The sequence below is a fragment of the Protomyctophum parallelum genome, assembly GCF_964188405.1.
Source record: "Protomyctophum parallelum genome assembly, chromosome: 10".
In the NCBI taxonomy this organism is placed as follows: Eukaryota; Metazoa; Chordata; class Actinopteri; order Myctophiformes; family Myctophidae; genus Protomyctophum; species Protomyctophum parallelum.
The window spans coordinates 38,018,995-38,045,672 of NC_139704.1; the positions used below are offsets into that span (position 1 = coordinate 38,018,995).

The 26,678-nt window shown below is 44.5% G+C and overlaps 1 protein-coding gene across 2 annotated transcripts in view; it reads left to right on the top strand.

Annotated features, from left to right (window-relative positions):
- Positions 1-26,678, top strand: part of thada (THADA armadillo repeat containing) — a 135,125-nt gene that overhangs the window by 206 nt on the left and 108,241 nt on the right. The window contains exons 2-21 of one of the 2 annotated variants that reach the window (XM_083775633.1): positions 1,036-1,121; positions 1,674-1,783; positions 2,061-2,191; positions 3,634-3,782; positions 3,951-3,983; positions 4,101-4,149; positions 4,522-4,715; positions 4,950-5,044; positions 6,270-6,520; positions 7,237-7,988; positions 8,363-8,517; positions 10,951-11,106; positions 11,494-11,601; positions 11,977-12,100; positions 13,042-13,187; positions 17,479-17,725; positions 19,614-19,749; positions 22,823-22,959; positions 23,549-23,677; positions 25,492-25,664. In XM_083775633.1, the coding sequence (XP_083631759.1) occupies positions 1,049-1,121; positions 1,674-1,783; positions 2,061-2,191; positions 3,634-3,782; positions 3,951-3,983; positions 4,101-4,149; positions 4,522-4,715; positions 4,950-5,044; positions 6,270-6,520; positions 7,237-7,988; positions 8,363-8,517; positions 10,951-11,106; positions 11,494-11,601; positions 11,977-12,100; positions 13,042-13,187; positions 17,479-17,725; positions 19,614-19,749; positions 22,823-22,959; positions 23,549-23,677; positions 25,492-25,664 (3,348 nt within the window). In that variant the 5' untranslated portion in view covers positions 1,036-1,048. Of the gene's footprint in view, positions 1-1,035; positions 1,122-1,673; positions 1,784-2,060; positions 2,192-3,633; positions 3,783-3,950; positions 3,984-4,100; positions 4,150-4,521; positions 4,716-4,949; positions 5,045-6,269; positions 6,521-7,236; positions 7,989-8,362; positions 8,518-10,950; positions 11,107-11,493; positions 11,602-11,976; positions 12,101-13,041; positions 13,188-17,478; positions 17,726-19,613; positions 19,750-22,822; positions 22,960-23,548; positions 23,678-25,491; positions 25,665-26,678 lie in introns of those variants that run through there. The other variant, XM_083775632.1, reaches the window with a different exon arrangement.

Consider the following 26,678-nt stretch of genomic DNA (forward strand, 5'->3'; position numbering starts at 1 on the left):
TGCTAGCAGCAGGCTAACAGGCTAAACTAAACCTGTAACAAATATGACAATATGAAGAACTGCAAAACAGTTTGTGTTTGTGTCTGTGACAGATAACTCTGAACTGTACGTGTGTCTGTCTGTAATACACACACACAAACACGGTGGGTGTGTGTGTGTGTGTGTGTGTGTGTGTGTGTGTGTGTGTGTGTGTGTGTGTGTGTGTGTGTGTGTCAGTGTGTGTGTGTGTGTGTGTGTGTGTGTGTGTGTGTGTGTCAGTCACCAAGATACCCATGTGTACTACTCCACACCCACAACACACTGAACTGAAAGGAAACAGACCATGTGCAACCCACATTCGGCACAAATAAGGGACTAAATTCATTTCGCTCCTATGCCACCAAAATGTGGAACGCCCTACCAACAGTCATTAAGACATGCGAATCCCTTGGGTCACCTACGGACAGCTGCAATTCGAAACTGGCCCCCGTAAAATCTGAATCTCCCACCCACCCCTTTCCCCCTCACTGTATTTTATGATGATTTCCTGTTTTTGCTTATAAGAAGTGTATATGTGTACGTCTCTAAATGTTTTGATGAATTGAACATGGTGGACCCTATTGTAAACAAGTGTAATGCTTTATGGTGTCGTCCACTCACAGTTAACAGTATAGAGTTTAGAAATGTACTGTAATTCTCCAAACTGTTAATAAATACTTCAATCAATCAATCAATCAATCAATCAATCAATCAATGTGTACAGTACTGTCCTTTCAGTTGTATTTGCAAAAGAGAAGAGTTTGGCTAAAAGAGATAATTATCCTCCTAGTAAAGTCTAAGTAGATTGTTGCTATTTTGAAAGCATAGTTTTAGAAACTAGTCAACCTACCATGGACATAGTTTGAATTATTTATGGCAATATACCCTGGGAGAAATAATATTGTTTGGGAAACTATAAGCTACACAAAGTATTGTAGTTCAATCAGACATGTGTGTGTGGTATATGGCTCGATGGATAGTTGTCTAACTTCTTAATTGCATCGCTCACCTGTTCAGGGCAGGGTGAGTCATGGTTGTAAAGAAGAAAACCGTAAAAGTGGAAGCTGTGGCTCTGGACCCAGAGAAGATACACAGATTAAAAGGTAACTCATCATCAGCCACGGTTGGTAAACAAACAAACACATTAGTGTTTACTATGTGGGGATTACAGTAGATGACAATAATATGTGGTAAATGCAATAATGATATAAATAAACCATCAAAATGTTTACCCCATTTAGGTCTGACGTAAAAAAGAAAAAGTCTTCTAAATCCTGACAGTTTTCTGAAATACCTATGTTTCTAGGCCTATATCACTCAATATTTCATGTCAAGGACTCCATCTCAAAATATGTTGTTCCAGGGGCACCCCCAGAAGCAAAGATTTGAGTTAAAATCGGTCGCTCTGAAAGAATATTCCAAGGTTTGCGCCACATTTCCACGATTTAAAAAAATAGAAGATCATAGCGTGGCACCGTGCTATGAGCTTGTAGATCTGCTATTTTTCAATAGCTAAAGTATAACGATGCTTTAAAACACCAACATGTGTGTGAAAACCGCTCCTGGGGGTGACTGGGGAGCCAACATCCCAAGAAGATGCAGTGTCGATATGTTTGCGTGCTGTTTAAATGTCTGAACATGTGTTATGTGTTTAGCTTCCCTCTCCATTGATGAAGACCACCATGCTCTGAGGGAGGTAGCCCACACCCTCCAGGCCTGTCTGGACCTGACAGACCCAGTCCAGCAGATACAGCTAGTCAAGAAGGTTGGTCTCGATGGACCATAATATTTGCACGTCTTGAATTTTGCCATTACGTCACCCTGTGTATATGGACAATTACTATTAATTGAATAGTTGAATAGTTTATATTTATCTGGCTTTTGAAGTAAGGTTAATATGGCCTTCACGTTCTTGTGTGTTTGTGTGTAACTCTTGAAATATGAACAAATGATACATACATACATAACCGATATACTGTATCCATTACTTATGAGTGCAACGGTGTGTGTGTGTGTGTCCTTGCTTGTGTTTATGTCCTCAGGTTGGGTCTCAATTGGAGACTCTGAGTGAGGAGGAGTGCCACGGAGCTCTTCTACAGTCCTGTCTTCACACTTTGGCTCTGATCTACACCTCCCTACGGGCCAAAAACCCGCTCCGCAGGGCCAGCGCCAGGTACACAAAGGCTCCTTTTTCCACCAAAAGAACTTTGGTTCTAGAACTGGTTCCGTTCTTTTATTTTTTTTCATGATGGTTTATATCACATCCGCATCTTCCAACCTGAATAGAGCGTCGCAGTCCTGCCCCCTACCAGGGCCCAGGAAATTATTCTCCGTTCATTTTCCTCATAGACATTTAAAAAAGTATTTATTTAAAGACGTTTACGCCGCGGACAAAGCCAGGTTACAACAATTCTTTTGTTGTTTTTCTTCTTTGTAATTATTAGTTTGGTCCAAAATATTGTTTGTTGTCATGAGTTGTCACGACTCGAGTTGGCTTTGTCCGTGGCGTAACCGTCTTTAAATAAATACTTAAATTACTTAAAATGTCTATGGGAAAAATGCATTGGGAATCATTTCCTGGGCCTGGCGTCGTCAAGAAAGGGGGCGGGACTGCGACGCTCTATAGTGACATGCCCACTTTGGTTTCCACTTCAGGGAAAGAAGAAGTCTTTTTTGTTTTGGTGATTTAGGGATTAATTTGGTTCAAAACTTGGCGGGAAAAGAATAACGGAACCGGTTCAACCCCAGTGGAAAAGTGGCCACACTGTCTGTCCACTAAGGCACAGGTTCCCAAACAGTGGGTCAGGAGTCAGGACCCATTCGTGGATCCCTTCCTACATTTAGTTTAGAATTATTATATTAGAATTAGAATCAATAAATTCCACAAATTAGGAAACAAATGTTTAAGATTTAAGATTTGTAGATCTGCTATTTTCACTAGATTGGGTCCTGGGCAATTTCTTTTTGGGGTCTTGTTGAGCAAGAAGCATATTGGTAGGGCATTGTGGGTGCAGATAATAATAAGTCTTATACATGCTTAGTGCTTTCATATCAGCTGCAAAGAAAACCACTGTGCACATTTTGTGCACGTCGACAGACCATTTCATGACCATTGGCTTGCAGGGATTCTGAAAATATGTGATTTGAAAAATGTTTGAATGGGACTGTAAATGTGTAGGTGTATGTGCCACTATCACGTGACGTGATTCTCCGTTCATTTTCCTCATAGACATTTCAAAAAGTATTTATTTAAAGACGTTTACGCTGCGAACAAAGCCAATTCTTGTCGTGACAAATCATGACAACATATAATAATTAGAAAGAAGAAAAAAACGGCAGGTTACAACACATTTTTTGTTGTTTTTCTTCTTTGTAATTATTTGTTTGGTCCAAAATATTGTGTTTGTTGTCATGACTCGAGTTGGCTTTGTCCGCGGCGTAACCGTCTTTAAATAATTACCTTTTGAAATGTCTATGTGAAAAATGCATTGGGAATCATTTCCTGGGCCTGGTGTCGTCATGAAAATGGGCGGGACTGCGACGCTCTATTGAAGTATTTTGTACTGTGGTTCTCTGACAAGTTGTGAAAACATCTCGCTTCCGTCTCTCATCTAGTGCCCTGAGTTCAGTACCGTCATACCTGGAAGAGCAGACCGTAGGCTGTCTGTGTGACTGCCTGTCCGCCTGTCTGTCCTCCCCTGACTCGGATCAGTATCCACAGATCACAGACTCCATCGCCGCTTGTCTGGACCGCTTTCCTTTGGGTGAGTCTTGCTGTCTCGGCACTGATTTATATATATTAGTGATCCAATGTAGTGGTATCGGAGAGATCAAAGAGACCAGAGAGATCAAATGTCAAAGTAAACACCAGTTGATATAGTCAAACTTCGGAGTGAAAAGGAGATTTATTTACTGTCTGTCATTTGTCACAGGTGAGAGATGCATTCACAGATTGCTTCCAGAAGGTTGGTGGCTTTTTATTTTTTTGTTGTTTTAACAGCTTGAACATTTTTGGCATTTTGATCCTAGTGTTCCTGTTGAGAAGGTCAGAGTTGTTGATGCTTCTTTAATCTTTTCAACAGTGCTGCAGTTCCTTCATAAGGCCTTGAGTGAATGTCTCCAACTGAACAGGTAAAACACAACGCCTATTCTTTTAAACCTGAGTTTAACTTTAACATACTGCTATGTGTATTTCATATAAAGGCCCTTTCTAGAACATGGTTGTGTCAGTTAAGTGGAGAGTCAGTGGTTTAGAGATATGAATATGACCATTTTGGAGTAAGGTAAAAACACTGCCGTATTGTTGCATCTCTGACAGAACATATGAAATGTTCACATGATGCTATGAAAAGGGCAAATAAGCTCAACCAATAAGAAAATATCATTTTGTGACAAAACCTGATAAATAAAGACCTCTTTCCTAAAACATCAATAGTAGTGTTTATTGTGTGGCTTCTGGTTTATTGGTGTGTGTGTCTCTGTCGCCCCCTGCTGTTGTTCCAGAGGCCTAGCGGGTCGTCATGTTGCCCAGGCACAGCTGATGCACTCCTGCCTGGCTGTGGTGAAGGCATCCATGCTCGTGGTCCAGAAATCCCAGGAGACCGTCATCACCGCCCTGCATGCTGATCAGACCCACAGGAATCTACAGGCAACCCTTGGTGGCTTACTGGACTGTTACACACACATCCTTACTGATGGCAAGCAATGATAACACTATATACATCATTATATCATTATCACTGCTGATGATGTTAAATGCTTAAACTGGGTTCAAGCTAATGAACTTCTGGTCTCGGCTCAAATCGTCTTGATTCAAGCCTGAAGAGTAATCTTCTCAAACTTTACACTGTACCAAATAACTATACTGTCCTAATCACGTCTCTCACAGTCACCTCTTCGTTCCTTGTCTCCCTCTCTCGCCCTGGGTACAGAGGAGTTTGTGCAGTCAGTACAGAGCACTGCGGGCATGGCTGTGGTCCTGCTGGTCAGGTCTGCCATGGTCCCTGGAGACCAAGTGGCTGCTGTGGTGAGTTTAAAACCCATTTTGGGACGGGAACCCCTTTTGGTGTTAGCATTATGTTATGCTTTAGCTATTGAAAAATAGCAGATCTACAAGCTCAGCACGCCACCGAGTGGCGTGCTACGAGCTTGTAGGTCTGCTATTTTTGAAAAATCAAAGAACGACTGACATAGAAACATAGCTTTTTCAGAAAACTGTCAAGATGTAGAAGACATTTTTAGAATCTGATCTCAGGTCAAAATGGGTTAAACATTTAATTTGTCTAACTAAATGTTGGCTATTTTTTTGCACAGTTCTGTGAGGTCACTGTGTTCTCTCTCTCTCTCTCTTTCTCTCTCTCTCTCTTTCTCTCTCTGTTGTCTACTACTAACATCGCTGTGTACATCACATCCTACATACATTACTCTTCAGATGTTTTACTATTTGAGGGTAATGTCGATGGCAATTGGCAACACAAACTCTATCTACCTCTCTTGGAGGGCTGAGCTCTCTTGGAAAACCAACACTTAACAATTGCAAACTTTGATCATTGACACACTAGTCAGACTGCGGATTACAGAGAAATGTCAATGATGGAAATCTGAGAGAAAGATGGAGAGGTAAACAATCAATGAATGAGGGAGGGGGAACGCAGTAGAGATGATGTAAAGCTGGCAATCATGGTCATCATATAGATTTAACTGTACATATTGCTATTCTAAATATGGCATAGCGCCAGAAAGACGTAGTACTAGGCATGACGGAGTACTAGGCATGTAACGATTCACGCAACTCATATCACGATATGAGGTTCACGATATTTTTCACAATATTAAAAGATATATATATTATTTGAAACGTTTTTTTAAATTTTATATAATTTATCTTCCCCCTGAGATTTTTTATTTAACTACATTGCAAAAGAAGTAGCATTACTTTTGACGGTGCAGAAACATAATTGCCTTCCTTGATGAGCATCAACGACCATCATCACCTGGACACAGACACACACAGCTTGCTACTACTACTACTGAAAGTGACTATACTTTCTCTCCTAAAGCACTTGAATATGACTAATGCTCACATTTCACATTCTCACACACTAGCCCCCCTTTTTTTTTGAAAATCGATTTTTTTATTTCAATGAATCGATTCATATCGTCGGGATTAATATCGATATATATCGAATCGATATACCATTACATGCCTACTGAGTACACCTTTCTGGTATTGTGCTTGTGTCCACATGTAGGTGTGTGGTCTGCTGCGTGGCTCTGACCACGGTGCGGACGCCGTCCCCCAGTGGCTGAGACGGAGCTGTGCGGGTCTCTATGCCGCCGACCGCCCGCCGGGGGTCTCTCTCTACCTGTGCCACGGGGCCCTGGCTATGCTCAGCTGGAAGGTGGCCCTCCAGGGGCCCTCCAGGGGCCCCGTCCAGGGGCCTCCTCAGTGGGAACAGCTGCTGCTGCTGATACCGTCCACCCTCCTGGCACTCGACACTAGGTACGGCTGGACAATTAACCCCTTTTGGTGTTAGCATTATGCTATGCTTTAGCTATTGAAAAATGGCAGATCTACAAGCTCATAGCGCGCCACCGAGTGGCGCGCTACGAGCTTGTAGGTCTGCTATTTTAAAAAAATCGAAGAACGACTGATATAGAAACATAGCTTTTTTCAGAAAACTGTCAGGATGTAGAAGACATTTTTTGAATCTGAGGTCAGGTCAGAATGGGTTAATCCATGTGACTCAGGAGGTAGGGTGACCACCATCATCATCTGGGAATTGGAATCCGGGGCATCATCATCGTGTCAAAATGTCCTTGAATGAGATGATGAACCCCTAACAGCTCTCGATGAGCAGGTCTATGGGTGAACGTGATGCTCGTATTCGCTATATATAAGCACTTTTGAAGAGGTCAGAGGACTAGAAAGGCACTATATAGCTAGACCTTTACCATTACAGAAATTGAATCATCTTTATTGTCTCATCACATTTACAAGTGGCTAGATTCATTTTCGTGGAAGGGAAGGGGGGACGACGACTACATATTTACACATACAGTAGCATAGAATATCCATCCAAACGTTACGTGCATGAGGTTTAGAAATAAAGTGCGTGAGCATGGTGTATATACTGTTCATGACAAAAATGTGTGCAAGAAGATGATCATGCTATGAAAGAAAAGCAAACCATCTCGCTCCGGCTTGTCTGTCTGCAGTGTAAAGGAGTCCAGCACAGCGATGGTGGTGGCCCGCGTGTTCACGCTGTGGAGCGGTGCTGCTCTGGACTGCCTGCAGGGGGAGCCAGAGAGGCCCTCCTGTCCCTCCGGACTCCAGCAGGCCCTCCGCGGCGGCTCGTTGCTCCAGGCACGCCTACTGGAGCACATCTACGCCCACTGGGAGCACCCCCTGGACGGGGTGCGCCACCAGACACGCGCCCTGTTCCACAACCTCCTCCTCCTCCATCTGCACACCACCGGCCCCTCCACGATGTCAGACCCCGGCCGCGACCCGTACATCGCAGAGCTGACTCGGAGCCTACTGGGACTGGAGTGGCACATGAGGGGAAAGTATGGCTCCCTCGGGTGCCTGGTGGAGCTCCTGGGCGCGGGGTACCTGCTCCAGCTCCAGCCCCAGCTTCCCTCACGCCTCCTGGCCCTGATGGGCGACCTGACCCTGGCTCCGTACGCCAGCGACCTCCTAGAGAGGCTCTTTGTCAGCCACAAGGCCGAGTTGACCGGCGGCGAGGAGGCTGTTCCGGAGGCCGCCACGGCGGCGGCGGTGGGAGGCGCATGGACGGCGTGCTGGCACCAGACGTGGGTCACCCCTCTGCTCCAGGTGCTCTGCCGTGCCAGACTGGACCAGACCTGGACCTACATCCTGGACTACTTTCTGCCTAAGCTGCTGCGTTGTAGCCCCTCCAGTCTGGAACACATGGTGCTGGTCCTGCAGGACACACGGTGCAGTGCAGGTAAAAACGCAGAAAAATCTACTTCTAAAACGGGTAGTCCCAATGTGTGGCTCCAGGCAGCCCCGTAAAGACATCAAGCGCTATTCTCCCGTCACATAGCCTACATGCCACTCTGGTGGCGCAAAGCGTAGTTACTTTTGTGAATGCAATAGTTTTATTAGGTTAATATTGCTATATGTTTGTAACCGTTTTAGAAAAGCAATAAGCTTAAACGCACATACCCCCGATTTGTGTACCCACAATTTCCCCATACAGACACAAGCACATCGGGATTAGAAATAAATGCAAGTGTTGCTTTATGTATGTTATATGTCTTGTTCCCTAGGTTCTCCAGGCAGCAGGGTTTATGTATGTTTATATGTCTTGTTCCCTAGGTTCTCCAGGCAGCAGGGGTGCTGTCGGGGCTTTGATGACGTGTTTGCGGGCAGCTCGAGCCCAAGGCGTGGCCCCGTCCTCAGGAGATGGACTGTGGGGGGGACTGGTGCCCCTCTCTCTGCTCAGACAGGCACTGGTGCACAAACATGACCAGGTGAGTAGAGGTAGTAGGAAGGAAGTAGGGATGCCGCCGATTAATCGATTTTCCGATTAATCGTCGGTGTCTCCGAATATATTTCATAATCGAAAAAAAAGGTTATGTGACCATGGCATGTGCATAATATAAAATCTTAAAAGTTTTATCTGATATTGATAAAAAAAATTAAAACAATTGGCTGATGTTCACTTTGTGGCATCCCTAGTAGGAAGCTAGTACTACATTATCTGCTTGTGCATGCTGTGTGTTCTGCCATTGGGCTTCAAAACACAGACGAGTTATCGATTATCGGCAGCCTGTGAATGTTCTGTATGGAGAACCTCAGGATTCTCTGCCTTCGTTCTGGGTCATTACTACGATGTCGTAACAGAAATATAGAACTAACAAAACATATTGTAACACAATTTCCTATAATTTTATAACTGCTTATGCAGGCCTGCTTCCAGCAATAAAACTCTGACATTGAACTCAGTATTATTTTATTGAAGTGATGACATATACAGTAATGGGATATTCAGAATACAATGAATCACAATAATATGACACATTTTGCTTACATACTGTATGGCAGTGTGCCTCGATCGGTCTTCTTTCACTTGCTGCTTCGAGACACCTGGCATCTCTTTGCTCTCACCAACTTGTCGATATCAGAAAACGGTGTCTGAGCAGTTGCTATTTTCATCCTGTCATTTAGATGTCTGTGTGTCAGTGAGCACATTTTGGATATAGATATGTTGTGCCAAACATGCAGAGGATCTTTGCCGCAAAATTTGTAAAGCACGGATAACTCTGAGTCTTCCCCATGTATTCATAGACTGCATCCCGACTCATCGTGTGGAATTTACTTTCCAAAGCCGAATCAAACTGAAGGTCAATTACTAGTTCCTTTTGGAAATCCGGTCCCAGCTCAGATGCAAGAGCCCAGACTTCAGATTCTCCATTGGTGAACGGTGAACCAACGCATGTCAGTCCTTCCTCAAGTTGTGTGAAGACCTGGAAACGATTCTGAAACTCAGATTTCAGCTGTGATACTTTTCTCTTGTACCTATCCATGTTGCAAATATTCCCATGAGCAACACCTAAAGACTGCAAAGAGGGCAAACAGGGGAAATCATCAGGGTCATTCTGGTCCGATAGTACCATCTCCCAAGTCTTTAACAAACGAATTTTGCTGTAGTATTGCGTAACAACTTGGATGCGACCATGCTTGTCAGAACCAAAATTAAGCACATGTATTTGCTCTGTGATATCCACCAAAAAAAATCAAGATCGTGAAGCCATTCTGGGTCATCCAACTCTGCCACCATGGCTTCCCTTTCTCTTTCATGAACAGTCCGATTTCTGTACACAGTTGAAAGAAATTCTTCAGCACAGCTCCAGTTTTGTCCAGTTTGACTTTCAGACAAAAGATTGTCAAATTGCTGATTGAGTTCCTTGGCTCTGATGAAAGTAACCGTTTTGATTACTACATCAATGACATTGTCCATTTCCAGGCATAACGCATCTAGATGTATAATAGAATGAATGTTCCAGAATTCTTGCTTTGGATTCTGTGTCTGAACTTTCTCTCTTGAGTTTTGCGACAACACCTGCCACCTGTCTGTCACCACGCTAACAGCGCGACTCCAGTCAACCTCCAGTCTGTCCAGGGCCTCGACGACGCTGGAGAAAATGTCGTCGTCCGTTGTGGTGGTATTTATGGACGGCATTCTCCACAAACTCTTCTGTGATAGTCAAAGATGCCTCGACACCGCGAATAAATATCCCCAGTTGAGCTACATCAGTCACACCGGTTCTGAACGATGTAACTTTGTCTTTCAGTTGACTGTTCAAGTCTTCAGCTAGGTCCCTGATTCGCTTTGCCACAGCACTTTTTGACAAGCTGATGTTGGCAAAAGCCTCTCTCTTCTCTGGGCAAACCAGCTCAGCTGCCGCCAGCATGCAGTCTTTGATGAATTCTCCCTCTGAATCCAGCTTTGACACAGCATCTATTCTTCTGGCAATCACATAGCTGGCCTTGACGGCTAGATCAGAGTCTCTCGGCTGAGTCTCGCAGCATTCGGTTAACACAGATTGTTGTTTTCCTAGAGCTGCTTCAAGCTTGTTCGCCTTCTGTGTTCTGAGTTCTCCTTTGAACTAGTCATACAAGCACAGCAGCAAATAGTCTCAGCCTTGTGTGTTGTTACTGTAATACTGGTACCTGGGCACTCTCTGTCTTTATACTGTGTCTGACGAAGTAGGTGGGTCTTCAGTGCAGGGTGGTAGGTGTGTGTGAGTGTGTGTGTGTGTGTGTGAGTATTGTACAGTGACAACTAAAGTCTCTGTAAAGTTTATGTTGTACGATTACTACAAATCAATCTAAAACAAAGGGACTTAAGTTGCCTGGGTCCAATGCATTTATGCGTCTTCTGTATCATTATTCATTGCAAGGTGAGGATGGACGCTCTGGGTTTGGTGTGTGAATGTCATCGGCGCACGGAGGTCCTGACGTCACAGGAAATGGACCTGATCCGCCACTTCCTGCCCTCCAATCTGAACAGCCAATCACCAGGGGTCAGACAGCAGACTGTCAGCCTAATGAAAAAGGTACAACTCACCAGATATATATATATGTATAATACTAATTGCATGATCATTTCAAATGATCACATGGTAACTTTTTTGTGCATTTGAGATTTTAACAAAATGCGAAAAGTGTTTAGAACAGCCATTTTGGCTTCAGTACCCGCTGATGCGAGTATCCTTTCTGCCTTTAATGCCATAGCCACAACGTTGAAGAAGAGAGAGATACTTTCTTCAAAGCAAACAAAGACTTAAAAAAGACTAAAACTAAGCTAAAAAAACTAGTAATTTTCCATGCAGACATGTTGTTCCCTACTATTGTATAGTGTATACACTACATAAAGTCAAATAGACTGTGCATGTGCGTGAGTGACATTATTAAAACGGCGACCATCTTCTCTTCTCCTCCAGTTGCTGTGCAGAGTGAAGGACAGTGGTCAGCTGCTGCAGAAGAGACTGAGCCAGGAGAGAAACCCGGAACAGCGAGACCAAGAACAACACACACTAGACACATACAGGGTATCTCCTCCATCACTCTGTTGAAAATATTTGCACCAGGGCACTATTAACATGTTGTGAGTGACGCCTGTGCGCATATTCAAGTTTGCAGCTTTTTCCTGTTCCGTAAAAGACAACTTATGCCATTATGTCTGCACTATAACATCCAGAGATTTCCTTTTAACTCTGAGGGGTGTGTGTGTGTGTGTGTGTGTGTGTGTGTGTGTGTGTGTGTGTGTGTGTGTGTGTGTGTGTGTGTGTGTGTGTGTGTGTGTGTGTGTGTGTGTGTGTGTGTGTGTGTGTGTGTGTGTGTGTGTGTGTGTGTGTGTGTGTGTGTGTGTGTGTGTGTGTGTGTGTGTGTGTGTGTGTGCGTGGTGTGTGCGTGCGTGCATGCAGGAGTTCCTGCAGTGGCTGTGTGCGATGCTGCTAGAGGTTCTGCTTCCTGGAGCTTGCTTCTCCACATGCTTGATGTCTCTTAATCTGCTGAGCCTGCAGGCCCAGCTCTTCACCTTCACCACTGGTACGATTAACCCATTCTGACCTGAGATCAGATTCTAAAAAATGTCTTCTACATCCTGACATTTTTCTATTCTGACCTGAGATCAGATTCTAAAAATGTCTTCTACGTCAGTCGTTCTTCGAGTTTTCGAAAATAGCAGACCTACAAGCTCGTAGCGCGCCACTCGCGCGCTATGAGCTTGTAGATCTGCTATTTTTCAATAGCTAAAGGAGGAGAAAAACCTTTTTCTTTTTCAAAATGAGTTAATAGCACAGGCAGACTCTTCACATACTAGAGCATGTCTGAAATAAGTGTCAGAGCTGAAATCGACGTGTGAATATGAAATAAATGCCCAAACATGTAGCTAGGTGTAATGTTAGAAACCACAGAAGTGAACCTTTTATTTCAAGCCTGTTTTCTCAACTCACTGTTTTCTGCAAGACATTACTCTATAAGCCATATCTCCAAAACTGGTGGGTCAAACTGAACAACCAATATGTAAATTAGAAGCTATGATTCCCTGCTTTCATATGACATGAAACAACGAAAATTCAAAAGAATCCAATGGCAGTCACTCAGTCAAATTTAGTCACATATTGATATGTATTTTGAACTGAAAATGATTTGTGCCAGAAGAGAAGATTTGGTAAAAAAAAAAAATTGGTAGCACACGCTGTGAGCTTGTATATCTATTTTTCAATGTATAAAATATGGATATTAACAAATTTAGCTGGGGACCCCCTGGAACCCCCCAGCCCCCCCCCCCCCCCCCCCCACACACACTTTGAGAACCACTGCTCTAGGGCTCAGACTAATCACCCAAGAAAGTATTTATTCATTCATTGACCAATATTGTTTTTTTTTAATTTCTTGTATTAATTAGTCCTTTCATTGACGCATCATTTAAAACTAAACGTATAATAAACTTCTACCATGTTCAAATGTTCCTCTTTTCCACATAGGACCTGATGTCTTTGCCCTGGGTGACGTGGTGACTCCTGAGCACGCTCAGAATGTCCTCTACTGCGTAGCCAGTAACTTCCTGGAGGTCAAGCAGCTGGCGTCCACGTTGCTACGGCAACTCCCTCCATCAGCTGTTGGACTGCAGGTAACATTGAAATAACTCCCTCCATCAGCTGTTGGACTGCAGGTAACATTGAAATAACTCCCTCCATCAGCTGTTGGACTGCAGGTAACATTGAAACAACAATATGATAATGTCCATACAATACATCCTCACAGCCACCAGACTAGTAGGTGAAAGTAGGACCCCACTTGACAACCCCTGTGAAGTGTCTGTCCAGCTGTCTCGACATCACAGTGCTCAAGTCTTCGATCTTTAGGTATGTGCAAGCCTGGCTCAGGGAGTAGAGAAGTAGTTGTTTTATAAGTTACAGTCAGGCCATTATGTTTACACTCTACCTACTGTAAGCATGTTGGTATGAAAGCCAGCATTCTTAATCCTGTATCATACAAACCATGTGGGAATCTGTTGAGAACTCAGGGTGTTGTGTTGCTTTTCATGCCTCTGCTCAATAGAAATGAACTAGAAAAAGTGCCCTTCCGGGCACAGGTCTCCACCAGGTTATCCACAGATCCGTGCAGTTAGAGGTAAAAACACTTTTCGGCCAGTTATAGCGCCACCTTGAGGCTGAGTTGAAATTGTTCATGTGGCATTTCGTCCTCGGCCTAGTGGGAATGTGGGTGCACAATTTCACGGAAATCACGCGATGTGTTCATGATTTGCAGCATTTTGTTTGAAACTGAGCACTCCTGTGAACTTTGGAAGCCAATCTTAACCAATCAGGATGGAGTCTGATAAATCTGAAAGACCTGTTTCGTTGAATGGCTCTAGAGAGACTGTGTACCAATTTGCGTGATGTTTGGACAAAATCTGTAGGTGTACTGTGCAAAAACTTGTTTTGCACAAAGCGGCCTCCTGGTGGCGCTATAACAGGCCGTTCTGGAAAGTTTGGGGCAGAGGTTCATGGTTGGCATCCAGGGAGTGTGTGTGCAAAATATGGCATCGAAAAACTTGTTTTGCACAAAGCGGCCTCCTGGTGGCGCTATAACAGGCCGTTCTGGAAAGTTTGGGGCAGAGGTTCATGGTTGGCATCCAGGGAGTGTGTGTGCAAAATATGGCATCGACCGGGTTAACGGTGGCCGAGATTAGCTGTTCACGGACACACGGACACACGGACGGACATGCGGACGGACGGAGTGCAAAACATACTCTCCCCACATGCCTTCGGCCTGGTGGAGACAACTAGTTTGATTGTTTAGTAATTCACCACCACCATCTAGTGGTGGTGTGGGGTGGTGCACTAGCACCTTCTATTGACCAGCTGCCGCTGTAGGTTGACTATGCTTTCAGGTAAATACCTATTTTAGATGTTGTTTTTGAGTGGTGCAACCACTCCAAGGAACAGCAATGTCCATGTGTCCGTGTTCGCCTATGTGTTCACCTATGTATTAATGAGCACGAGTATGACTGAGTACCAGTAGGGGCGCTGTTTGCCAGAAACGGAGAGAGAGAGATATAGTATTAGTGCTGCACTGTTGCCTGCTAATGAGAGACAGAGAGAGAGAGAGAGAGAGAGAGAGGGAGGGGAGTTGCACCACTCTGTTCACACGGGTGTGATTATTGTCTCCACCAGGCCGAAGGCATGCGGGGAGAGTATGTTTTGCACTCCGTCCGTCCGTGTGTCCGTCCGTGTGTCCGTCCGTCCGTCCGTCCGTCCGTGAGCAGCTAATCTCGGCCACCGTTAACCCGGTCGATGCCAAATTTTGCACACACACTCCCTGGATGCCAACGATGAACCTCTGCCCCAAACTTTCCAGAACGGCCTGTTATAGCGCCACCAGGAGGCCGCTTTGTGCAAAACAAGTTTTTGCACAGTACACCTACAGATTTTGTCCAAACATCACGCAAATTGGTACACAGTCTCTAGAGCCATTCAACGAAACAGGTCTTTCAGATTTCTCACACTCCATCCTGATTGGTTAAGATTGGCTTCCAAAGTTCACAGGAGTGCTCAGTTTCAAACAAAATGCTGCAAATCATGAACACATCGCGTGATTTCCGTGAAATTGGGCACCCACATTCCCACTAGGCCGAGGACGAAATGCCACATGAACAATTTCAAATCAGCCTCAAGGTGGCGCTATAACTGGCCCAAAAGTGTTTTTACCTCTAACTGCACGGATCTGTGGATAACTTTGTATGCCAACTCCCTAGAGGCCAAGGAAAAACCTTTGCCTGGAATTTTTCACATCTGCTCTTTATAGCGCCACCAGGAGGCCGACGTATGTAAAACACATTTTCTATTCTTACTCCTTCAGATTTTATCCAAATTTCACGCAAATCGGTATACACTATCTCCATAGTCATGTGATCAACACGGAGCGGCACCATTTCCCATCTTCCATCCTGATTGGCTAAGATTGGCTTCCAAAGCTCACACGATTCGTCCATTTCCAAAAAAGGCCACAAATCACAAACACAGTGTGCAATTTCCGTTAAATTATACATGCACATTTTCACTAGGCCGAGGACGACATGCCACAAATTTTTCCTCAAAATCAGCCTCACGGTGGCGCTATAACAGGCCAATTCCTGTTTATAGCTATAACTGCAGCGATCTGTATACAACTTATGTATGCACACATGGAAAAACATTGTACCTGCATCCCTCCAACACCAACCTCCGGCCCAAATCTTCCTCAACAGCCTGTTATAGCGCCACCATGAGGCCACAACCTGACCTGCTCTGGTGGAGACCTGTGCCGATTGGCACTTTATCTAGTTTTAATAATGTGTTTGTATTGATGTCTCTATGAGAGCTGCTATAACACCTTCATTTCCCCTCTGGGATGAATAAAGTAGGGTACAGGCTTTAGTTCCGACATATTATTGATCCGAAACCTCAATCCCTAACTTAACCATAACTGCAAGCACGGGAGCAGCGCATGTCGGACCATCGCATTTTCGCATCGCATCGCGTGTCCCCGCGCTTCGGACCTTTGGTGTGTCGGAAAAGTGTGTGCACCCCAAAAAGGATCACCCGTGGCTTCCTGTGTGGTGCATGCTTTTGGTTAGACATACCATTGGTCCGACACACAGGCATGTGGTGTGTCTGACTGTTGGTTATGCCTGGGTGTCCTCCAAGGACACAGGCATGTGGTGTGTCTGACTGTTGGTTATGCCTGGGTGTCCTCCAAGGACAAGTAGAGAGTACGAAAAAAGCAAATGAGAAATAACATTCACGAAAGAATAAATGATTATCTCTGAAAGTTATCTCGAAACCAGAAGAAACTGGAAACTGTGCATTGCAATGATAACAGTGGTCAAATCTATCTAGCCCCCCGGTTTCTCAGAAAGCCAATCATCCTTGGAATGCCATGGTCGAACCATTCCAAGCCAAGGCTTCTTTAAACATGTCATCATTACATTCTAAATGTGACATGTTTAAATTGTGTTACAGAAATGTCTTTTGTTCGTGTCAAAGTATGTATTGCTACTGCAGAAGACACGGTTCTGCCAAGTGCTAACATGAACATGTCTGAATGTTTATTTACAATGTAATTTCTAAACCATCTTTGAAACCAAATTCTCTCACAGTTTCTGCCTGCAGGGCTGTTTCTCCACCAGGCTGTTTCACAAAGTACACTGGACTTAAAGAATGAATTGAATGCATATCAATTTGAATAGTCTAACCACTTTTTAATGGGTTGGCCATTAGCATTGCATGAGACGGACATTAGCACTCATATTTTACATTGCTGTCCCACTTAAAAAAATACCCTAGTAGTACTTATTCAGACCAGTGTGTGTCCAGTGGAAACCTCGTATGAATCTGATCTCAGGTCAGAATGGGTTAACAGGATAATCACTGCACCATTGATCTGCAGCCAGGGCTTTGTGGGATGGTGTGAATGGTCGTTTTTGATCGACTCAATAGCCCATCAAGAACATCTGCTCGATCGAAAAAGTTTCGATCGAAGGCTTTTCTACAGATGTTCTATTCATCGTCGTGGGCTCCAGCCTGGCGGAGTGGGGACCCCTGTTGTAGGAGATTCTTCTCAGTTCTGCCGAATATCTTTTATTTCACAGAAAGTAAATTATGTTTGTATGCAACCTAACCCAAGGATATAGTTAGGGGTTTGCTATCATTTTGCATTCTAATTCTGGTTTCATATAATCGATATGAAGGCATTTCAATTGTAAGTTTATAATTCAGTTTCCACCACTGTGGACTGTGGAGTCTCTGTGTTTGAATCCACGAAACAACAAGGAGCCTTATTTCCCCATCACAAGTGAATATAAAGTATATCATCACTATAAATGACATTTTCTCTTAACTAACCTGGCCCCTGGCGGGTTACTCTAACCGTTAAAGGATCCAGAGAGGATACACGACGTCCTCCAGGCTGCCCTGGACCTCAGCACCAGCACCAAACCCTTCGACAGCGTGTCGGCGGCTCACCTCGTCTCCCTGCTGCTCCATCAGCCCGCCCTGCCCCAGGCCTTGCTGCGCTGTGCCCAGGAGCAGGACCTCCCGTTCCTGCTTCCCTCGCCACCACCACCACCACGGCCCCATGAGGCTGCTGAGGAGGACCTCACCCTGGAGCTCAACACGCTGGCCGGTAAGGCCCCGTTCCAAAGCTCTGATCATGGCAGATTAATGCATTCAGGTCTGACGTCGAAATTTAAAAGAAAATTAAGTTTTCTAAATCATGACAATTTTCTGAAAGATTTGAGGCACATTTTAACAAATTTTCAAAAATAGCAGACCTACAAGTTCATAGAGCTTGTAGATCTGCTATTTTCCAATAGCTAAAGCAGATTCTAAAAATGTCTGTTCGAAAATGACATTTTGGAACTGGTTGGAATAACGTGTTCCTTCCACGCGCTACGTCCAACCAGGGAAACTCCCCCCTGTCAGGTGTAAAGGAGCAACTTGGACACTCAGGCATGAAGGAAGCATGAGTTCAAGTCCGTTGCTCTCCCCATGTTGGCGGAGGGTGTGTAGAGCCCAGGATCACATTAGATAATTGACACAGGGGTGAAAAATGGGTTACAAAATCGTGGGATAGAAATTATAAAATAAAATAAAAAATGACAGTTTTCTGAAAAAGCTATGTTTCTATGTCAGTCGTTCTTCGATTTTCAAAAATAGCAGACCGAGTGGCGCGCTACGAGCTTGTAGATCTGCGATTTTTCAATAGCTAAAGCATAACGTAATGCTAACACCAAAAGGGGTTCCCGCCCAGAATGGGTTATTACCGGTAATGCATCATTGCACTTTGCAGTAATGTGACGGAATGTACTTATCTGTCGACCGACTTATCAAGTAACAACTTGCCAATGGCCAGTAACGGGTATGACAAAATCTACCATATTCTTAAAAGTGACTTCTTGAATGAATCCGTGGTTCTCAAATTGGGGTCCAGGGACCACCTTGGGTCCTTGAGGGGGGTTCCAGCAAAATGAGGCGCAGTTTAATCACTTCAAGGTTCAAACCCATTTTATACGAAATTCGAAAATTGCCGATCTACAAGCTCACAATGCTGCACCTCCCTGCCTACTCATTGTGAGCTCATACTGTAGATCAGACCTGGTATGGAAGAACAACTATTAAAACGGCTACCTCCAATGTTCTCATTGTTAAAATAAAATGCTAGTATTTACATGACTTGTAACTTAAAGAAAAACATAGTTTTCAACTGGGAAAGGAAACGTCTCAAGCATGCAAGTAGAAAGTAAAAGAAATCACACCCGTGTGAAATGAGGGGCGGTCTTATTGTACATCATAAATGGCCATTTACTGCTTTTTATATAGAAATAAAATTGATATTATGCATAATTAAGTTCAGCCTTTTGGCCCGGACCTCCAAAATATTTTCGGTTTCTCATTTGGCCCCTTGGGAAAAATAATTGCCCATCCCTGCTGTAGATGCACACATATTTTTCAGCTGGCTGTCCAAGGTCAAATACATATTAACAGTTTGACTCCATAACGCTTTACCCGCATTTTAATCAAATATTCTACGCTGCCGAGATAGTTTTATTACCTTTGGAGCATACGCTTTCAACCACGAAAATCCGGCGAAAACTGGTTTGATGGTTTGTTATGATGAGACGAGCCAGCGGCCATGACAATGTGGAACGAAACCACAGTGCAGAGCAAGTTGTAGTCCAAACAAACCCCCCCGTTCACTTGCATTGGGCTCAATTTCCCAGAAGCCCTAGCAGCCCTAGCAGCCCAGGTGATGACTTTATTTCCGGTTTCGTCGTCATAACGTGACAGCCTCTTCATCGGGTCCCGGATAAATCCGCTGTTTCTTTTTAATTACCGGTATTTGAAAAACGGCGAATTAAACGCATTAAACAAATGACGGGTATAGCGTTTTACGCGCGGTGGAACACCGGATTAAACAATTAGCGGCCCTCAAACTGTTACTGTTGGGGTCATTGACATGAAAATGTTTTGAGAACCACTGATATAAATGTACAGTATATGTGTGTCTCCAGTCATCCAGTACCTGCTGCAGTGTCTGAAGGACGAGGTGGTGAGGGCCGAGTCCTCTCTCCTGCAGGCCGCTGCCTCTTATCCCCTCTACGGCAGAGCTCACTGCATCACCGCTGCCCTGCAGCACCTCAGCACTGGGTGAGTAGCCTGGGCACCATTTAATTTAGGGTATATGATCCTGTCGGGAGCGGATGATATCCTTACGTCATGTTGTAGTATTGTTTTGTAGTCGACAGGCAGGAACAACAGGCGGCAACTTCCTTTTCCCTCAAACCAATTTTTCTCAATAAAAGCTACAGGCTAAGAGAGCTTTTATTGAGAGGGAAAAGGAAGTTGCAGCCGCCTGTTGTTCCTGCCTGTCTTCTACAAAACAATACTACAACATGACGTAACCACGGGGTCACGGTGGCACAGTTGGTAGTGCTGTCGCCTCACAGCTAGAAGGTCCTGGGTTCGATTCCCGCTCGGGACGCTGTGGGTGCTGGCGGCGTGTTTCCTCCTCAGTGCCCATACCCGAAGGCGGGGTTGGCGAAAGGGCCTTTCTGTGTGGAGTTTGCATGTTCTCCCCGTGTCCCCGCCTGATGGAGGGGAAAGGAACTGGTTGGAATAACGTGTTCCTTCCACGCGCTACGTCCAACCAGGGAAACTCCCCCCTGTCAGGTGTAAAGGAGCAACTTGGACACTCAGGCATGAAGGAAGCATGAGTTCAAGTCCGTTGCTCTCCCCTTGTCCCCCATATATGGGGACTAGGTTGGTGGAGGGTGTGTAGAGCCCAGGATCACATTAGATGATTGACACAGGGGTGAAAAATGGGTTATACAATCGTGGGATAAAAAATATATTAAAAAAACATGACGTAACCATATCCCCACAGGATCATACGGACTTTTGAAACAGAGACCAGGCTTTCCTCCGAGGTGGTGGAAAGCCTGGTGAGGCGAGGTTACTGGGTGAGAACAGGACCACAGGACTGCAACTATTCTATGAATGACTTTTTAGAATTGGGCAATTGATTTGTTTTAAAGATTCATAAATAAATAAAAAGAATATATATATATATATATACCGGTACGTATATATATATACAGTATATATATTTTTAGCAGAGTGGCTGCCTCAAAAGTCTTAATATCCCTCGAGCCATAGGCAATTGCAATATTTATTTTTTAATCGAGAAACTAAATCAATTAGTCTGATAAGTGATAATCCATCTATTTTATTACTTGTTGTGCAACGGTGTCACACAAAACTAGGGCAAATGACCGACCTGCAAGCTCACATCACGGTGCATTGTGAGCATAGAGTTATATATCTATAGAGAAGACACCCGAGTTCTCCTCCCATCCACTTGCATTAAGTTGCTCAAAAGCGCATGAGGCGGATTCACTCCTCCTTCCTGGTAGGAACAGAGTGCATTCTGGGACGGATTGCAATGGTGAGTGGCCCCAAACACATGAACGCGCTGCCGTTGAACGCGCACGAGCGTCGTCCGTCGTGAACGTGTACAATGTTAGTCAACGGACAGCGCGTTCATGTGTTTGGGGCCAGGCTGCAATACCTTCATTCGGCCACTATGTCCATTTCGCCTCAAGATTTCCTCTGGGTGCCTTCTCTATGAATATATATACTCTAAGATTGTGAGTTCTTTGATTACCTGTGAGAGAAGGGAAGCTGAGAAGGAGTGAGGAAGGAAGGTCTGTGTCTGACTCTGGACCGTTAGGCCACCTGCGTGTGTCCAGAGACAGAGACAGGGCTTCTGAACACTGCACCATTGCAACAAAACACTGCAACATTGTATCAAGACGGTGAACGGTATAATCCCTTACAGGTTCATTTTCCACTTTGAGTTAAACGAACACTAAGGTTTTTTACTGTGCAGTAAAGCCGAGGGATAGAAAGCCGACACATGGCTGCTGAAATACAGTAGAGACTGTTCCGGGCCGGGTCAATTACTTTAGGCCTCCTCCTGGACGCTTGTTTTTTTTTGGAGGCGTAAAGTTTGTGTGTATCTTGTTCAAGCTCTCCCACCCACACAGATCTCTTAATCCTTCACAATTAACTGCAGATGTTCTCCTTCAGTTCACTTTAGATCTTTGTTGACTCCTAAGTCCTTAATGCTGTTGACTCATAGTTTATGGCAAGAGAGGCAGTCACAAGTAATACGCTCCCCTGGCTGAAAGGTTTGCCATTTCTGCGTGTTTGTGTGTGTTGTAGCGGTGCGAATACCATCAGACGGGGACAACTTGTCCTGTTACACCTGTCCTCCGTGACCTTCACTGGCTACCGGTTAAACAAAGAATCCACTTCAAAACACTCCTGACCACCTACAAAGCACTAAATAACCTGGCTCCCCCATACCTCTGTGACCTCCTCAAACGCCATGCTCCCTCAGGTCTGGTGATGCAAACCTCCTCGACGTCCCCAAAACCAAACGCCGTACGTGGGGGGATAGAGCTTTTGCCTTTGCTGCCCCAACCCTGTGGAATGCCCTCCCTAAGGCACTCAGAGATGCCCCTACCCTTCAAACCTTCAAATCCACCCTCAAAACCCACCTCTTCAAAATTGCCTTCCCTAGCTAACCCTTTTCACTGTCTTTTAATGTTCTTTAGCTTTTAGTGTTATTTTTCCTTTTTCTATTAAAGTTGTTTTTATTTGTTGTTACCTCTGTAAAGCCCCCCCCCATGTAAAGCGTCTTTGGGTACTCAGAAAAGCGCTATATAAGTTTGAGATATTATTATTATTATTATTATTAACTTCTTGCTTGCAATTAAAATTAGTTTTTATTTCCTAGACGGTTTATCAATACTAAAAACGGGGGAAAAGGGAGGTGGAACAATGTTGTGGCGTCAAGTTCAAACAATTCAAATCGAATCGAATGTGTCACTTCCGGTGCCGTGTCATTAGTCAGAAGGTTAATTGTTCCGACATTACTATCCCTATCTCTAACCCTAACCTAAACATAACCACAAGCACGGGAGCAGTGCATGTTCGCCAGCCTTAATGCATGTTCGGACTAACGGGACTTCGGATCTCTGGGCAGTTCCCTCACTTTCCTGCCTATAAACACTCACAGCATGAGCTCAATCCCACTGATTAGGGATGGCACTAGGTGTGAATGGCCATTGTCCCATTGTCTTCTTTAAAGTGGTATAAACACAACAGTGCAATTCAATTGAGCTACATTACAAAACCATATTCAACATGTGTCCAGTTGTTTGAGCCAGACGGAGCTGTGGAGGAGTCTGGTGTCTGAGCTGATCACAGCGTGCTACAGGATGTCCGACGTGGTGTCCCCGGTGGTCCAGAGCTCCTCCCCAGAGGGTCTTATCCCCATGGATACAGAAGCAGGTAACTACCCTGGGGTGGGGTTTGGCACTGTGTTCAAGCTAATGCTTGACATTTTGAGCTCCAGAACACAAAATGTACTCCATAATAAGACACTATGCCAGGGGTGGGCAACTTTGACGATGGAAAGGGCCACTATATTTCCACACTCACTCCCTAGGGCCATATACCGGTATTACTATTGCTATTTTTGCTATATTCGAATTGAAATCTTGAATTATTTTTTGCTATTTTTGAATTGGAATCCTGAAAATTATAATTATTATGTAATTTCAAATGCCTTTACTTATACAGTACTTGTGTTGAGCATTGAGCTACTAATTTAGACTGAAGTAATTAAAGCGGGTCATGTTTGCATGTTGTGGAATTGTAACAGCTGAAACCAATATTATCTCAGTATTCTGATATTAACCTGATATTAGCCGCATTAAGTGAAGGTGGGGGCCGCATGTGGCCCCCGGGCCGCCAGTTGCCCACCCCTGCACTATGCCAATAAACATTGAACATCAATACCGTATCCATGGTACTAACAACACCCAATGCTCATAATGAAACTGTGTGTGTGTGTGTGTGTGTGTGTGTGTGTGTGCAGATACTTCGGCAGGTCTTCAGAGGATCTTACAGGAGATTCAGCCCAGGGACACAAATGACTTCTTCACCGACGCCAGGGAGCTGGACTCCCAGCCTGGAGAGAATCACACACCGACGCATGATAGCACAGGTCAGTCAGAGACGGAACGCTCTAACGAAGACATCATTTTAACCAGCACGCACAACAGCAGTCTGTTACGTTTAAGGTTTATAGATTAGCCGATCAAATGGAATAATTGGGAATTATTCTTTTTGTAAGCAATTCATTGGTTTAGTGATGTATCAATAAAACATTTAATTTAGGCATTTATCATTTATCTTACCCAGAGTGATTTACATCGGACTAAGCAGAGTAAGCATTAGCTCTAGAGATAATAAACAACAGGGTAAATAAATTAGTCACTCAATATTATAGTGTGTACAGATCCCATAGCTTGCGGCAGCAGTAGCTAGAGATCCCATAGCCTGTGGCAAATAAACAGCTTCATTTTGTGAAGAATTGCCTTCTTGCATATGCCAAGGGACAATACCCCATGTGCACGCAGACTGACTGACACATTTCTGTTCATATAATATTAGGACGTCTCAATTGTCTCGAGGCTTATAGGCTACATCCTTTTTTTGTCCCCTTCATCAATATCCTTCACATGGCTATGAATAGGAACACCTCACCGGGACAAATTCAATCATGGAATCACAGGTGTTTTCTGTGTTTTACTCTGGCAGTGTGCTTGTGAATGCAGAATCCCTTCCGTCCTGGGGAGGTCACTGTTTCACTTCCACTCCATGTTTTACTTGGAACAGGCATGGCAGTGATAATGCAATGGTTAATGTAGGATGAATCAAGGCACTGCTGAGAATGGGAGGAGGCACTCGGCTTCAGCATTTTACTGATGGCTGTATGTGATTGTAAGAGTGTATTATTTTGGTGTTTCACGTAAATGTGCTTGTGTTTATACAGTATCTGACCATCCAAGCCCAAAAGTACCCTCAATGAAGTACCCTCAAGGCCCAGGCCGTAGCGTAACGGTCTGGGCACCGGACTGGTAATCCAGTCGCAGTGTGCCGCGGGTTCGACTCCCGGACCCGACACGGCCTTTACTGCATGTCATCCCCCCATCTCTCTCCCGTTTCCTGTCAGCCTACTGTCTGTCCCTTAAAAAACCAATAAAAGGCGTAAGCCGCAAAAAAATATCTTAAAAAAAAAAAATGAAGTACCCTCAATGAACTCTGAGGGTGTACAAATGTACACTCTCATTTACGGGCGTTCTTTGAAATTAAAACGTTTTATGGACGAGCTACACCAAGCGTGTTTGTACTTTGTACGCATCTGTGTGTGGAATTTACTGCAGGCATACAGCACGCTTGGAAAGATCCGATGTATATCAATGATACCGGCTATACCAAACACGGAGATATCGCGGATACGCATGCTCTAAAAACAGGATAGGCTTTGTTTTTTTTATATTGTCTCCCAAATGGGAGTTTAGACAGTGGAGATCTACAAGCACGTAGCGCGCCACCGAGTGGTGCGCTACGAGCTTGCAGGTCAGCTATTTTTGAAAAATCGAGTTTTTAACTCAAATCCTTGCTCCTGGGGGGGTCCCTGGAACAACATATTTTCAGATGGAGGTCCACGGCCAAATACAGATAATGTTAGGGGTCCTTGACATGAAAAACGTTGAGCACCACTGACAGAGAAACATGGGTTTTTCAGAAAACTGTCAGGATTTAGAAGATATTTGTAGAATCGTCCTCAGGTCGAATGGGTTAATAAAAGAGCAATAAAATGGTCAAGATAACCTGTGTGTGTGTGTGTGTGTGTGTGTGTGTGTGTGTGTGTGTGTGTGTGTGTGTGTGTGTGTGTGTGTGTGTGTGTGTGTGTGTGTGTGTGTGTGTGTGTGTGTGTGTGTGTGTGTGTGTGTGTGTGTGTGTGTGTTTCAGGCCGTGACAGTGCGGAGGGCTACAGGGTGACAGCCCAGATGGTTCTGGTGTGTTGTTGGCGGAGCATGAAGGAAGTGTCCATGCTTCTGGGACAGCTGTGCCAGAGCCTGCCCCTGCACTGCACCCACCATGACAACACACACCCTCATCATGGCCTCATCACAGAGGAACAGGTCAGAGGGCACACACACACACACACACACACACACACACACACACACACACACACACACACACACACACACACAGTCACACGCACACACTCACAGAATGGCACGTTCTGTAACTGGCGCGGCGCAATAATAGGCCAATGTGAAAAGGGATTCTTCTTACGCCTGTTATAGCGCCACCTGTTGGTGGCGCTATAACAGGCCTATGTGAAAAGGGTGGGATATATTCCTCAGCCTAGTAGGAAAGTCTGTGAAAGATGTAACGTAAATTGCACGCTGCGTTCATGATTTGAGGCTTTTTGTTAGAAACGGGCTAAACGGGCTAATCGTGCAAACTTCGCAAGCCAATATTAGCCAATTAGGATGGAATATGAAATATCGGACAGATCCGTCTTGAACACATGACTATAGAGATACTGTGTAACGATTTGCGGACAGAATCTGGAAGAGTAATATCCAAAAATGTGCACATTTGCATAGTAAGTGTGCGAACCAGACAGTATGTGACATCATGCTGTCTTCAGCCTGCAACCCTCCTACAACGTTGCATTTCAGATCAAATAATGAACAATCCATGCTACAAATGACATGTTTCTGGCTGTGGCCGAGTACCTCCTCCTATCCACGTTTTGTTTGTTTGTAGCCCGAAGGCACACTTAACTACAGATTGTTCTCTTGGTCATTTCATGCTAGAGTGAACATAGGCCATGCATCTTCATTTGAGTGTTTAGGTCTATATGTACCTGTATGTTATGTTTTATATCTCAGCACAACATCTATTCCTGTACTACTTCTACCAGTACTTCTACTTTAAAGGCAACTGCCATCAGTCTTGAACTTGACTGATGGCAGTCGGTGGTCTATAATTGATTCAGCATCAGTTGGCTTCCGGTGACTTGACTCTTGATGACTGCAATACGCACACACCTAGCACATGGGACCACAGCACACACACCTAGCACATGGGACCACAGCACACACACCTAGCACATGGGGACCACAGCACACACACCTAGC